This window comes from Anguilla anguilla, chromosome 1 (genome assembly GCF_013347855.1).
Source record: "Anguilla anguilla isolate fAngAng1 chromosome 1, fAngAng1.pri, whole genome shotgun sequence".
Classification (NCBI taxonomy): Eukaryota; Metazoa; Chordata; class Actinopteri; order Anguilliformes; family Anguillidae; genus Anguilla; species Anguilla anguilla.
In genome coordinates, this window is record NC_049201.1 from 33,452,403 (window position 1) to 33,469,440 (window position 17,038).

General features: G+C 39.6%; 1 protein-coding gene across 11 annotated transcripts in view; it reads right to left on the reverse strand.

Moving 5' to 3' along the window:
- LOC118234553 (afadin-like) overlaps positions 1–17,038 on the reverse strand; it is a 210,204-nt gene that overhangs the window by 26,691 nt on the left and 166,475 nt on the right. For all 11 annotated transcript variants that reach the window (XM_035431235.1, XM_035431224.1, XM_035431207.1 and 8 more), the window contains 3 exons: positions 8,279–8,397; positions 7,764–7,961; positions 7,508–7,593 (listed from right to left, as the gene is read on the reverse strand). In XM_035431235.1, coding sequence (XP_035287126.1) covers positions 7,508–7,593; positions 7,764–7,961; positions 8,279–8,397 — 403 coding nt within the window. The remainder of the gene's footprint in view (positions 1–7,507; positions 7,594–7,763; positions 7,962–8,278; positions 8,398–17,038) is intronic.

The following is a 17,038-nucleotide window of genomic DNA, read 5'->3' on the forward strand; positions in this document are numbered from 1 at the left end:
ATGTAAAAAATGTGAGCAGTCCATGCGCAAGCTGCATTGGAATGCTACCGCTATATCAGGAGGGGCGCTACTCTGTTGGCGAACCGTGACGGTCAGAGTGTAGTGTGTGTTTGTTGAATGCTTTGTTCGACTACTTTCGACTAAGTGTTACAGACCCAAACAAGGAAGTTAAAAACGCAGCAACAACAACGAAGCAGGAGGCTCAAATGGACTGCAAAATGAACTGCAAAATGAACTACTTTACTTTCGATATATATAGACGCGCTCCGCCTGCAGAGGAGGGAGAGAGGCAAGCGGAGGGGAATACGGAGGAAACTTCAGAGGCGCAAAACACCTTACGGAGCGTGGCTATCTGAGGATTTACAGAACGACATTCTTCAGTTAAATGGATTTCTTGGACCAATGCGTGCGGGCAGCGACTTGAACATGACAGGTAAAAAAAACGGTAGGGGGAGTTTGTTTATATATTAATGAACGCTGGTGCTCTTCTGTGCATGTTAAAGACAAAACTTGCATGGATGAGATAGAACTGCTGTCAATTTCCCTGCACCCATTTTACCTACCCAGGGAATTCGGGCAGGTTATTGTGACAGCTGTTTATATTCCACCATCAGCTAATACAACTAGGGCTTCTCAGACAGTCTACCAATGTGTTGAGCTAGACAATGCCTCCCCTGGTGCACCCAAGATCATCCTGGGGGATTTTAACACCTGCAAACTGGACTCTGTGCTGCCCACATATGAGCAGTATGTTTCATGTAACACAAGAGGGGAGAAGCAGCTGGACTTGTGTTATGGCAACATCAAAGAGGCGTACAGATCCCTACAGAAACCACCCGTAGGCACCTCAGACCATTTTGCTGTCCAGCTGCTGACCACATACAGACAAAAGCTGAAGCAAGAGAAGGTGAAACAGAGAACAGTTCAAATGTGGTCCAGTGACGCAATCCAGAGCCTGCAGGGCTGTTTCACCTGCACAGACTGGGAGGTTTTCACCCAGGACCGCTCCCTTGAACAGTCTGTCACAGCGGTGACTTCATACATCCAACATTGTGAGAGTATGCTAATAACCACAAAGACGGTTAAGTGCTATCCAAACAACAAGTCATGGCTCATAGCTCACCTGAAAAGAGCAATTCAGGCGAAGCACAGAGCCTTCACTACTGGGCACAGAGCGGAGGGGAGAGCCGCACAAATAGTATTATAGAGGGAGATAGCCCAGGCCAAAGGAAGCTACAAGGAACGGGTGGAGACCATGTTTCAAACTGGCAATCTGAGGCTGGCCTGGCAAGGCCTCTCTGTCCTCACAGGGAAAGCCCCAGCCAAGAGAACCACAGAAAGCAGGGAAGGAGAGGAGACAGAATTTGTCACCGACTTGAACTTCTTTTATTGTTGGTTTGACACTCAGGACAACAGAGGGACTGAGGAATGAACTCCAACGCGAGATCACGGAGGGGCGGGGTCAACCAATCACCCTCACAGAGGAGGAGGTGAGGCAGGGCCTGAGGGGGCTCAATTAATCAAGGCCCCGGGCCTGATCTCATTAAAGGGAAGGTGGTGAAGGAATGCTCAGACGATCTAGCCAACGTTCTGTCATCTCTTCAACTGCTCTCTCCGGGAGAACACCATCTCTACACTGTGGAAGTGTTCCGAGATAAGGCCTATCCCCAAGACCAACCATCCTGTAGAGCTGAACAACTACTGACCTGTGGCCCTGACATCGGTCTTGGTAAAGTACCTGGAGAGACTAGTGCTACCCTGCCTCCTCTTACAAGTAAGCCCTACCCTCGATCCGCTGCAGTTTGCCTACAGGCTAAACCGCTCAGTGGAGGAGGCAGTGATGACTGTATTACATACCACTTACAGTCACTTAGGACTGAATGCGTAAGTGAATGCGATGATAAAAAATTTTTTAAATTATAAAACACCTATAAAACACTATTCCAAAAGCAAAATTAGACATGCTAGACATCGTTAGAAAGCTTATACTCTCACCTACTGAATAAATGAATTGTCAATCAAGCCAGACTGTACTAAAAAAGGGCGACAATGTAAACAACAGGTGTGGTATTACGCACAGCTATTTTGGAAGGTACCCAGGCATCACAAATGCGCGTGTATTTCACAAACAGATTGTCCAAGACAATATATGACCACTCAGTCTCAAAAGGGACATCTCTACACGTAAAACCAATGGGAAGGTTGTATATTTATTCAATTTTTAGTCCCATATATTGACTGTAGAATGACATGGTATCATTTTTAAGAACTTTGTCTCGTTTATTTCGTTATTCAGTAAGCAGCGTTTTCACTGCTGTATTGGCATATCTTAGGGCTATTGTCGGGTTTATCTTGTTGCTATGACGGAATATGATTTTTGAGTGGTGAAAGAATATTTTTATGAATGCCCAGATAGACAATATAAATGTGGGTAACGGCGGATCTCCTCGCACAACTCTCTTCAAAACAAGCATCCATTAAATTTTGTTATCTGGAGCATCCGCAGTCGGTGTGCTTGCTATGCGTACAGTCCGCGCGGTCACAAATTTTGGTCTGGACGCAGACGTCCGCATAGGGGTCCGCGCGGACCCTCCGGACATGGGCGGATGGCGACATTTACGTCACGAGGACCAAAGCGGACCCTCACGAACACGCGGACGCAGAAAGTATGAAGCAGCCTTTAGGCTCCTTAACAAACATAACCCCCCGGAACCCCCTTGCCCCCTCCGCCTGGAAGAACTGGACCTGTTGTGCTAACACCCCCCACGCACTCACACACACAAACACACACACATTCCCAGAATGAGTAGAGGGCATTGCTATTCTTTTAAAAAAATCTTTGCTTTTAGAATCATACCTTCTGTTTTTACTGTGGAGTTTTGTACTGTGGTGTTATTTATTTATTTATTTATTTATTGTCTGTATGTAGTGTACTGACCTGAACAAAATGAATTTCCCTTGTGGAGAATAAATAACATCTATCTATCTATCTATATATCGGAATTCCGTCTGTTTTCCAAACTTGCAGAATTGACCGTACGCTACACTATTCTGTTCACACACAAATTTAATTCAGCTCATTGTCTGTGTATTCAGGTTCAAATAAATATAGATGACCATCAAAGTGAAGAGGCTTGACAACATTCTCTAGTAATAGTCTGATGAATAAATAGCTAGTGCAACATGTTCAGGATTTGGACTTTCAACATTATCTTATAAAGGTAATCCATGTTAAAGGTAAAAAGCATTGACTGTACCTGCACGATTTGTGCAGCCTACTAGAGAAATCGACTCTTCTGCAGAGACTGCGACAGATGTCATTCCTTCCGTCGTTGCACTATACATATACAGTATATATACACTACCGGCCAAAAGTTTTTTAACACCTCCATTTTTCCAGTTTTTATTGAAATTTACGCAGTTGTCTCAATGTACTCTGAAATTAAAGCATATAACAAATAAACAATTGGAGATAAAAAAGAAATCATGGAATCCTTCTGTTTAACACAATTTATTCAAATTTTTTTTTTTACTTTGACATCAAAGTAGCCACCTTTTGCAGATATAACAGCTGAACACACTCGTGGCATTTGTTCTACAATGGAAATCAAATATTGTTTGGAAAGATCTTCCCAACACTGTTGCAGAAGTTCCCACAAATGTATTGCATTTGTAGGTTGATTTGCTTTCACCCTTCTGTCCAGTTCAACCCAAGCCAACTCGATGGGGTTTAAGTCTGGAGACTGTGCTGGCCATTCCATGATTTGAAGCCTACCGTCTTGTTCTTTCCTTCTAAGATAATTCTGACAAGCCTGGAGGAATGTTCTGGGTCATTATCTTGCTGTAAGATGATCCCCTGACCAACTAGGTGTTGACCAGAGGGTACTGCATGGCGCTGAAAAATGCTGTGGTTGCCCTTTTGGTTCAGGGTGCCAGTCACTCTGTGCAAATGGCCAACTCTGGATCCAGCAAAAGAGCGCCAGACCATCACGCTTCTTCCTCCATATTTGACAGTTGGTGTCACACACTGAGGAACCATCCTTTCACCTACTCGACGGCATACAAAAACCCTGCGTGATGAAACGAAGATTTCAAATTTTGATTTATCGGTCATTCCATTTTTCAGTAGTCCACTGCCAGTGCTTCATGGCCCAGGCAAGCCTCTTTTTCTTATTTACCCATTTTAGCAATGGCTTTTGTACTGCCACTCATTACATTACATTACAGGCATTTGGCAGACGCTCTTATCCAGAGCGACGTACAACACTCGACTTGTCAAACCTGCAGCTCAAAGTCTTCTCTTCTTGTTGAAAATGAGACTTGCTTACTTCGACCACTGTTAAGTTGTGCTTGAAGCTGTTGTCCTGTGAGCTGCCTATCATGCAAGCTGTTGACTCTCAGAAACTTGTCTTCTGATTCTGTTGTGGCTTTGGGTCTGCCAGACCTCTTCCTGTCAGAGTTTCCTCCAGTTTCCAAGTGCCTTTTGATAGTGTCGGAAACTGTACTCACTGACACCTTGATTTTCTTTGCAATTTCTCTAAAGGAAAGACCTACACTTTTAAGGGTTATAATGGTCTGTCTGTCTTCCTTTGTTAATTGCCTTTTTCTCGCCATTATGATAGCAATATAGGCCTACTACTTCCTGCAGTGCAATATTGTCCAATTAATGCTTCAGAGGGTGTAGTAATACAGTCTGTTCCAACATTGATTTTATACAGACAGAGGGTTTGTAAGTAATCAACAAAAGTTGGGACAGATGTAGGAATTATTTGCATCAACTTTCAAGGCTTAATTTACTTAAATAAAAAGTACCACTTCAGGTCATTCACTGGACTTGAACTGCTTAAATTTCAATAGAACTGAAAAAATGGGGGTGTTCTATAACTTTTGACCGGTAGAGTGTGTGTGTGTATATATATATATATATATACAGTACCAGTCAAAAGTTTGGACACACCTGCTTAAACCAGTTTTTTCATGATTAAAAATGCTTTAAACTGTATAAATTTGTCTATAAACACTTAATATTTCATTATATGATATATGTACTTATATAAGCAGATAATCTTAAGTGGATTGCATTCAAAAGTTTGATTTTTAAATGAAAATGGAAATCTTGTAAGCTCATTGGGAGGAGGGGGGGTGCATTGTTTTATTATTTAAATATCTTGGTACATATTGTGTTCATGATCACATCTATCTTAACAGGTGCTCCAGGACCTCTAGAATTTTTCATAATTAAAAAAAATAAAGACTACCTGCCATATTTCAAAATGCATGGGGTATATTCCTACATCATTGTCACCACATGCAGTACCATATATTTCCAATGGAGGGTAGAAGGGTGAAACTGATGTAGTTAAAAAACTACATCAGCAATCGGAATCGTAATCAGCTGATTTGGCTTTTAAAAAATCACCAATCGGCCATAAAAATTAATTATCAATGCAACCCTAATTCCTTGGCCTACAACAACTGTAAGGCTAAAATTCGGCCTAAGTCTCAGAAAGTTTTTTTTTCTTCTTATTTCTCAGCCTCATAATGGCTTCCTTGACTTTCATTGCCACAACTCCTTTCACTGTCCTCTTGTTGACAAAAGCCAATAACAGACTCCAAAGGCAATCAAATCCTAAACCTACAATCAAGGCTAGATACAGAAAGTTCTCTTAAACCTGCACTAAGGAAGCAATTGAACACACCTGACTAATCAGAAACACCTGTGAAGCCATTTGTGCCAAACATTATGGTGCCCTGAAATGGGGGGACCATGTATAGAAATACTGTAATTTCTAGGTGAAGGTGAAACCAAAATGTATAAAAATATCCATAAATAAAAGCTGAGAATGTGCACTTTAACCACATGTGAAGTGTTTGATTACAAATCTGACAAGTACAGACCCAAATCAAGAAAAAATATGTCTTTGTCGCAAACGTTATGGAGCTCACTGTACAGTGAGGTGCAAAAATGTGGGCACCCCTGCTTTTAATGTGTTACAATTAATCTCTAAGCGATCGAAAGAGCAAACCTGAACTCTAAATGGTACAACATTAAACATGAGACCTTTCTGCAAATTTTAAAGCAAGACAGATTTTTATTTTCATTTTTTATTATTTTTAAATGATAAAAACAGGAAAATGACCCTGTGCAAAAGTTTGGGAACCCTTTTGGATTATTCTTTGTTACTTTTTAAAAAGATAATTACTAAGGCCCAAGTGATTTACTCATTAGGGCTTCAATGAGTCAGGTGAATATAATTCCAGGGCTGAACTATTTACTCAGTTTATTTCAGTTACTGAAGTAACTCCATGCCTTCTAAATTATCCGACTGCAGTGGCTGTTCTGTCTGGTGTTAACAACCATGGGTTCCTCTAAACTGTTGTCCAAGGATTTCAGAATCAAGATAGTTTACTTCCACCAACAAGGAGAAGGCTATACATACTCTCTCAACATTTCAAACTACCTATTCCTACTGTTAGAAACATCAGAAAATGGAAGATAAATGGAACAGTTGAGGTCCGGAAGACAGAAGGGCCCAAAACCTGGTGAGAAATGCTCAGCACAACCCACACATCACTGCAAAAGAACAACGAAGACCTACATGGCAAAGTTGTCAGAAGAAGCCTTTACTAAGACCTCAACACAAAAATTAAGCATCTGAAGTATGCAAAAGAAAACCTTGAGAAGCCTGAAGCCTTTTGGAAGAATGTGCTTTGGACTGACAAAACGAAAATGGAACCAATTAAGGTATGTTTGGAGAAAAAAGGGTGAAGCATTTGTAGAGAACACTTTGCCAACTTTAAAGCATGTAGGTGGATTCATTATGCGTTTGGGTTGTGTGGCAGCTGGGGGCACAGGAAATATTGTGCGGGTGGAAGGAAGAATGGATGCCACCAAATATCAAGAAAATCTACAGGCTAACGTTCGAAAGTCAGTCCAGACATTGAAGTTGAAGAGAGATTGGGTATTCCAGTAAGACAATGATCCAAAGCAAACCTCGAAATCAACAATAAAGTACCTCCAGGAAAGACGGATGAAGGTTTTGGAATGGCCACCACAGTCCCCAGACTTAAATATTATTGAAAATCTGTGGAGAGATAAACATGCCGTGCATGCAAGGAGGCCTAATAATATTTCTGAGCTAGAAGTGATCTGCCAGAAGGAATGGAGAAAAATTCCAAAAGTAAGAATCGAAGGACTTTCAATTGCTATAGGAAGCGTTTGCAAGCTGTTACAGTTGCCTAAGGAGGATTTACAAAGCACTAACTAATAGGATTCCCAAACTTTTGCACAGGGCCTTTTTCCTTTTTTTATTATTTTGAAACTGTAAAAAATTTTAAAGTAACTCTGCTTTAAAAGAAGGAAGAAATGTGTCACGTTTAACTTTGTACGATTTAGAGATCAGGTTAGCTTCTCTTCACTTATATATTAATTGTAAGGCATTTTGACCAAATTTTTGTACCCCACTGTATATACAATTACAACTGTTGCAGACACGTGTCTACTCACATCTGCAAAAAGATTGCCCGTAGAGACGGATGTAATCTTGGCACCGGGTCCCCCAGAATATGCAGCTGCTGAGCTCTCTGGCTGGTCTATAGGAGATGAGACTCAAAGTCAGGATGGAACCACATCCTCACTTCACCTTAAACACTTTGTCATTATCAATACAAGATGCCAAAGTTTTCAACATCTGTGCCTTCATTGAGGAAACAAAATGCAAAATGCTGAGATGGCTAAACAGATGAATACTTCTACTACTCACTGGCCACATTGGGGCTGGACAGGTGGTCTGCTCTCTTTTTCAGTAGCCTCTCCTCTCCATTGGCCTTCCTCGGGACTGGGTAGTGCCCCCGCTGGACTGGGGGAGATCCAGCATTTCCGTTCTGTGCTGAAGCACTATAAAGCTCAAAACCCTCACTCTTAGGTCTGGATTTTCCCGTGCCACGACCGTTTTCTGACCCTGAAGAACAAGAGAACTTGCATCATTCTGCATTCAGTGCAACATCTTTTTTTGTGCCTGGTGAGTGTTCAAGGTAACTTGACATGGATTGCCTCAAACAAGTCTATAATAATTAATTGAGTGCTTAGCTACGATAAATACATAACAGAAACAAATACCTAATCACTAATTATTTACAAGTAAAAATACATAAGCTAAGTGGCATCTAAAGAGCCTTCCCATTTGTGTTCTAAATAATTCCTTTGCAAATACTGCATTCTACATTCTGGAAAGAAAGCCGTTCTTAACACTGGTCCTGTAGCATTCTGCACCCTTACCCCTCTGTGTCATGGGCGATGACTGGCTCAGCAAGGTTGCCAGACCATGGTAAATTGCTCCCCGCTTGGCGACCTCTAGAGTGACAACTGAGCCAGTGCGTGTCATTAACTCTGCTGCCCTGAAAAGAGACAAACCCTATTCAGCAATGGAAGGCAATAGCTAGTAGTGTAATTTTTAATTGGTTAACTAAAAATGATAATGAACATGCTAAATATAGGATTTAAAAAAATCATATTATACTGTGGCTTGAAGAATGCCTGGTGACTAATATTTTTGGTGAAAATGTAGACATTTCTCAAAATCAGATTTGCAGAATGTTTTCCCTGGAGAGCAAAAAGTAGTCTCATTTGGACTTTTTATGAGAAAACAAAAGACAAACAAATTAAATGAAAACTGTGTAATGTAGAACTAGCATTTTCATACAGAGCTATGGTCAACCGCCTCATATATCTGCCGCGATTTTCCTTGTAGATTGCACATAAACATGTCTACAGCCCCTATCAGACATTCATTTTAACTTGCAGTCCATGACAATGTACCCCTCAATGCGCTACAGCTCACTCTTGGTGCTTGGCCCCCAACATCACTGCTTGCAGCCATATTTGTTCCCATTTTTTTTTTCCATTGTGGCCAAGGTGTTGTTTTTTGTTTGCCATCTCAAGACCTCATCCTTGCAGTTGCTTCACCTTTTTCATCATTCCCATCTTTTGCCATTTAAAAAAACAAGACCAGGTCAAAACCTAGTATATGGCTGGACCGGCCGACCAATGGTGTAACTTCATAACTCGGCCGACCAATGGTGTAACCTCATCACAGACACTCGCATTAGTACAGCTTGCCCTGCTGTTGCGGTCCAAGCAAAAAAAAGTTCAGTGCAAATACTTTTCCAATAGAATAAAGTGTCTACATAAATAAATAGATCAGCCGTCCAATCTATACTCACGAGTAAAGCAGATTGTGGAATTCGTGCCAACTTAATTCGTAAACTCGTGCATTGTAGACTAACTTCGGGTTAAAGTGCACAGCTAAATCATGACTAATACAAAGCAAACAGCGATGCTTGTAACTATTAGGTTAACATCTGCTAAATTAAACTGGGCTAATCTCAACAGTAAATTAGACCTCTTGCCCACTTAATAGCGTCAGACAACTAACTACACCACCTAGCCAACTAGTTAGACTAACACTTTAGAAAACACAAAATTCAAGTTCGAAATATTTCGCAATAATTGAACGTTACTTTGGGACCTATAGACTAACGTTATCTTTATGTAACCCTGGCTTCACACCCATCAGTAGCAGTCGGAGCAGAGTTTGCTAGCAAGCCACAAAAATGAATCAGTCACAAGGGGAAAACAGATAAATAAATGTTAGCGGGACAAAAAGTCTGTAAATTACTCACTCTTTTACCTAAAATCTAACAATGTGTGATCTCGATAAAGGCTAATGTTAGCGATAACATGTTTGTAGTTAAACTTGGTTTGCTGGCTAACTTGCCGTTTATTTCTCACAAAAGAAAAGAAAAGCTGTTTATGGGGATAGTACCAAACGACTTACGCTGAGCTTCTTTCATGTGTTTCTCGATTCAATTTAAACTACTAGCTTATTCCGCTTTATTTAGGTATCTTCCCGTCATAATCAGTTTAAATGGTAGCTAAAACAAAACCAGGTTAAAACCTAGTATATGGCTGGACCGAACCGGCCGACGTCACAGACATGCGCGGTGTAACTTTATCACTCACTCAGTCAGTCAGTCAGTCACAGACATTCGCATTTGTAGGGCTGGCCCCGCTGTTGTGGTCCAGCCAAAAATGAATCATCATCCAGTTTCCTGGTTTTTATCCTTAGATTTGCCAAGCTGACAGAAACCTTTGTCTTCCGGTCCCTCCTCTTTCTCAGCCTTCTTTTTTCACTTGGTTCATAAGTTACTCAAGACCATGTTTTAACCCTCGTAATAGTCATTGGCTAAGTCTGTTAAGTCATGTTTGTCAATTGAAAGCCTTACTCGGTTAATTCCTCCTGCATTTCCTATGTAGGTAGTTGACATACAGGGTGGTTCTAAGTTTTTTTGTAATTTTTCATTAACCCATTTGAACAAGCCCTCTAGTGGACAGGACGTAATGACTCTGACATTCATTGCTCCTGCAACAAATCTATGAGTAAAAACAACAAACTTTTTATTAGTACACGATACACTATTAACAATGCCAAATATGAAGTTTCTATATGCCACCATTGTCATGTAGTTCATCCATTTAACAAGCACCCCCAGCCCAGTCTCATATGCAATATAGACAAAGTGTGACAAACTGGACAGTAGCATACAGTTGAAGTCGGAAGTTTACATACACTTAGGTTGAAGTCATTAAAACTCATTTTTAACCACTCCACAGATTTCATGTTAGCAAACTATAGTGTTGGCAAGTCAGTTAGGACATCTACTTTGCGCATGACACAAGTAATTCTTCCATCAATTGTTTACAAATAAATTATTTTACTTTTAATTCACTATATCAAAATTCCAGTGGGTCAGTAGTTTACATACACTAAGTTGACTGTGCCTTTAAACAACTTGGAAAATTCCAGAAAATGGTTTTAGAAACTTCTGATAGGCTAATTGACATTATTTGAGTTAATTGGAGGTGTACCTGTGGATGTATTTTAAGGTCTACCTTAAAACTCAGTGCCTGTTTGCTTGACATCATGGGAAAATCAAAAGAAATCAGCCAAGACCTCAGAAAGAAAATTGTGGACCTCCACAAGTCTGGTTCATCCTTGGGAGCAATTTCCAAATGCCTGAAGGTACCACGTTCGTCTGTACAAACAATACTACGCAAGTATAAACACCATGGGACCAGGCAGCCACATACTGCTCAGGAAGGAGACGCGTTCTGTCTCCTAGAGATGAACATGCTTTGGTGCGAAAAGTGCAAATCAATCCCAGAACAACAGCAAAGGACCTTGTGAAGATGCTGGAGGGAACAGATACAAAGTATCTATATCCACAGTAAAACGAGTCCTATATCGACATAACCTGAAAGGGTGCTCAGCAAGGAAGAAGCCACTACTCCAAAACTGCCATAAAAAAGCCAGACTACAGTTTGCAACTGCACATGGGGACAAAGATCTTACTTTTTGGAGAAATGTCCTCTGGTCTGATGAAACAATAATTGAACTGTTTGGCCATAATGACCATCGTTATGTTTGGAGGAAAAAGGGTGAGGCTTGCAAGCTGAAGAACACCATCCCAACCGTGAATCACGGGGGTGGCACCATCATGTTGTGGGGGTGCTTTGCTGCAGGAGGGACTGGTGCACTTCATAAAATAGATGGCATCATGAGGAAGGAAAATTACGTGGATATATTGAAGCAACATCTCAAGACATCAGGCAGGAAGTTAAAGCTTGGTCACAAATGGCTCTTCCAAATGTACAATGACCCAAAGCATACTTCCAAAGTTGTGGCAAAATTGCTTAAGGACAACAAAGTCAAGGTATTGGAGTGGCCATCACAAAGTCCTGACCTCAATCCAATCGAAAATTTGTGGGCAGAACTGAAAAAGCATGTGCGAGCAAGGAGGCCTACAAACCTGACACAGTTACACCAGTTCTGTCAGGAGGAATGGGCCAAAATTCCAGAAACTTATTGTGAGAAGCTTGTGGAAGGCTACCCAAAATGTTTGACCCAAGTTAAACAATTTAAAGGTAATGCTACCAAATACTAACTGAGTGTATAACTTCTAACACACTGGGAATGTGATGAAAGAAATAAAAGCTGAAATAAATAATTCTCTCTACTATTATTCTGACATTTCACATTCATTTCACATCAATAAAGTTGTGATCCTAACTGACCTAAGACAGGGAATGTTTACTAGGATTAAACATCAGGAATTGTGAAAAACTGGGTTTAAATGGATTTGGCTAAGGTGTATGTGAACTTTCGACTTCAACTGTATATCGAGAAGTTCATACAAATATTCTTTCACTCCAAATATTTGTATTCTAAGATACAGCCAACAATAGGCTGAAAGTATGACAAAACAGATGTGAAAAACACTGCTCACTAAATAGCGGAATAAACAAGTGAAATTCTTGCGCAATTATATCATATCATTCTACTATCAATATCAGCAAATAAATATGGAATAAGTACACAAGCCTACTATTGGTCTTACATGAAGAGATGTCGCTTTCAAGATTAAGTTGTCATTCACTGTCTTGGACAATCCGTTTGTGAAATATACACTCATTTGCAAAGCATGTATACCTTCTAAGATAGCTGTACGTAAAAAAGCACATGCTGTTTACGCCACTGTGGCCCTTTTGCAGTTGATTCTCGTTTGATCAATTTGTTATCTATTTGAAATATTTCAATTATATACATTATTTTTTCCAGTCCACTTTTGACTTTGCTAGATTTTTTGATATTGTTACATTTTCAGTACTCATAATCAACATGTATTCAGCATACAAAAATGACAAGTTACTCACACATACAAAGCCACTGTCTATAAGTCATCCAATCAAACTTGCAAAATCTAGGCCTGCCATTAAATGCATTGATATCAAAATTAGCGCAAGTTTCAAGAAACAATATTAGCTATTTTAGTGCACACAAATGAAACAAGCTGTATTCCAAAGCAATGCTATCCAATGTTTCAAAAGAATTTCGAAGTAACTTGCCAGCATTTTCCTGATGGAGGAATATTATCTTTTCATTGTACATAAGATGGGGCATGCCCCCGCCAAGGCGTAACCTGGCGGGATGGCATACCTGACATCCCAATAGACCATGGGTATAAGTGTCTCCATGAGCATGGATAATACTTATTAAAATTTCCTGTGCGCTGATATGTGCTAGATTAGAAGAAGTTAAAATTTCCCTTTGACCAATTAGAAATACCAACATTTGAGAACATACGACAGAAAAATGTCATCCATGGGCATGCAACAAAAGATTACATACTGTAGAGTACAAAAAGATGGTGTTTTATTGGAGTACAGGAGTGTATGACCATTAACAATACAGCAGATAGGCAGTTGATAGCTGGCAGTTGATAGCTAGCAATTAAATTCTTAATAGTTAGCCTGCAGGCATTGTTGTGAAGGGAAAACATAGTACTGAAACTATAAGATAAATAATAAATTAAAATAACAAAAGATAAAATAGATGAGAAAGGAAGTATAAACAGAGCTGTCGGTAGGTACGCTAGATATTACACAAGATTAACATTAGGCTATGTTGCAATCTCCCACAACAGTGCAAATGAGGTTTTTACAGATTCACTGATACCGAAAGTTAGACTTTTTAGACGTTGGTCAAACTAGCTGTAGGCTAAAATCATTGCGAACATTAATGAGCATTTCATGGGCTTTTTTTTTTTTTTGCAAATCTTGCCATAGTATTATTATTCCAACCAGTAACGTTAGCAAGCTAGGCTAAATGGCAGATAACCTTTCCCAGCATTTTATCAATGGACCAAACAATGCCTTCATTTCTCAATATTTTCAGACGTATTTCCTATTTATACATTATTTATAATTGTATCAAACCAAACTACTTTACAAAGATACTGGATTATACTTTCAAAAACCATCTGCAATTTCTGGTGGTAATTAATTCAAGCAGATGTTGCCAGCTGACGCCATTTGCTTCATCTGTTGTACATAGCAACAGTCACTCAGGAAGGCGGGCCTTTTTTAGGGCGGGAATTTTGCTCTAACGGTTCTACAAGTTAATGTACTATATACAGCTGATATAGCTATAACATTTTAAAGTTAAAATAAGAATATTTATAGCTACAATATGAAGAATGATTCAATATTTTTGTTCTCAGCTCCAACTCTTTGTAGTACTGTAGTTTGTGTTGGTCACGTCGACCCAACCACTGATCAGCCAAATTCAGGATTTCCTCTTCTTGTATTTTTCTGCACATATAAAAGTGCTGACAAAAACTGCCTCCAGTTGCTGTTTATTCATGGCGACCCTCTCTTCTTCTCTTTGGCAAGCAATGCACAGAAACATCAACGTTGTCTTGTAATGTGCAACAGCACATCATTGCTTCATCTTATAGTGTGTGCACAGTTAAGATTGCAAGACGGTTGGTAAATGCAAGATCACCTCGTATCTTCGTGTCTCTCTGTACTCACTTTTCTGTCTGTCTGGACCTGAAATGGACAAAACAAGCAAGTGTACATCGTTCTTATTAAAAAAATCATGTAATCATGTAAAACCTAGTTGAAAAAGTGACTATGTCCTCTGGAATGACAGCTTTGTCCACTGGTGTGATAAGATTTTATGCCACACCAGGGGATATAGCTGTCAGACCAATTGTCAGTGGACAATTTTGACTTAATGGTAATTTTTAGTACTTGTAATCACTAAGCCTTTCCTCGGGCTTCATATGGGAATGTAATGGAATGTTCACAAGGTTTTATGTGATATTATATTTTATAAGATACAACTTCTTTATATATAAATTTTTTGGGTGTCACCCCAAAGGATGACAAAATTCCCTCCAATGGTTATGCTATAAAAGTGAAAAATTAAGATATTTCAGAGATAAAAACTTACCCTCTTGTCATGGCATGTGCCCGTCAAATGTCTTCTGTGCTTTCTGGTACAATTGGATCCTTCCAATCAAAATCTAATTTCTGGCCATAGGATTTCCGGACAAAGTTGAATTGATTGGTATTGAAGATAGGAAAAAATGTGCATCAACCAGCAAAATGAAGAGGAGTACTGAGCCCAAAAATACATGAATTGGTCAAAAAACTCATAAACATGAGTGAGGCAGCACATCCGAAAATAATAAAAATATACAGATTCCTTACTTTTTACTATTTATTTTGGCACGTTTCCACCGCAGGAACTTTCCCCAGGAACTAGGAACCTTTTGAGGAACTCAAAGTGCGTTTCCACCAGGGTCTAAATTAAGTTCCGGGGACTTTATTTTACCCCCAAAAAAGTCCCTGCTCGGGGGGTAGTACTTTCCAAAAGTACCGGAACTTTTGGGGTGGGGCGCTGACGCGATCATTTCTGATTGGTCGAGTACTCGCAGCATTTTATTTCAACCGCCATTTTTAAAAATCTGCAGCCTCAAATTCGATTTATTATTTTCAAAATAATAACGTGAATTCAAACTTCTGTTATTCGGCGCAGTACCCTACTTTTTGTTATAGCCTGCCAACGTCTACAGATGAGAAATTAAGATTGAGGATTATAACACGTGTGCCCTTCTTTTCTTGCTTTAGCATTAAGTCTATTTTATAAAATATGAAGCATTCGTGCTGGGACAGCATATTACTTACCAAAACATTCAAACGATTTAATTCGGTTGCTGAATATTTTCATTCGGATTTTCTTTGTTAGCCCGTTATAATTGACTCAAAACGCTGGACACAGTTACGTGAGGTATGCGGTACTTCTGCGTTATTTACATCGAGGATACAATAAAAGCAAACAGGAAAAAAACACCTTTCGTACTTTTTGTCAGGGTAAAATAACAGGTTAATTCTAGTCATCGTCCTTTTTGCTTTTTCAAACTTCCATAATTTTACTCAGCGATTCTTCAATTCCCCAAAAAGACCAGGAAGACTAGACATGGACTCTAATTTAATGTGCATGGTTCGCATCTGGAGTATTTAGCTGCTCTGCTAGCAGTAACTTTAAAAGATGAAAGCAAACGGTGGCTGTACCACTGCAATATTAATTAAAATTTTCACGCAAGTCCGAGTTTTCATTCTATTTATTCTTGTCATTTTGCGATTATATGGAAATGACGATGAGAGTCGAATTAAGCAATTCAACAGCAAATTGTTTGCGATGTGTGCATGTTTTCTGCTATTGTGGAATGTGAATGCATTTTGTCGCCTCGTATGTCAAGACATGAAAGTGAATGTTCGCATAAAAACATAATGAATGCGTTTGAGAGGATATATTACACAGTTACAATTTGTATATTGGCATGTTATATCCTGTTTGTTGCATAACAGCGGTCCAAGTTGAACTACCAACGAGAGTTTTGCCTGACAACGGTAAAATAATATGCCACAACGGCTGCGGAAGAATATTTCAATTTCAGGTGATTAAGTGGATAAAAATCAATAAATACTAAAGTAACCATATAGTCATTGTTGGTAACCCGTTGTACAAGTGGAATACACCCCTCCGGGCTGTCCTGTTATTGGAAAATAATGTACTTCGGTGGCAGTATGGAGTTAGCTACAGAAGAAATCATACGACAGATGGACCGACGACAACATCACTTTTTCATACGTCAGCGGGCTAATTTGCCTAATCTTCGCGGGTCTTTAGACCGCGGTGGAAACGCAGACAACAATGGGCTGAAGGAACCTTTTAGTTCCTTGAAAAATAGTTCCTGGGACTAAAAGTTAGGGTGGAAATGCGGCTTTTTAGGCACACATTAAAGTAATGCTGACGCGTTTCGGCTTTACTGCCTTCATCAGAGCATCTAGTAAAAATGAGTACGAGGTCAGTTCATATAACAAAAGGAACAGTTGTGAACACAGGTGTTAACATTTGTCACACACAAGCATGAGAAATCAATTCTACATAATGGAACATTCGATTAGTAAGGCTGGCAATTCAATTATTCAATTACAGCAAAATTGGTTTTCACATTTGGTAATTAGGTAAAAGATCAATTTAACACAGTTCAACAATGACCAATAATAGATCAATTTTACACATGAGACTATTTAAGCATAAGACAGTGAGGAGTTTTAGAGTTTGCA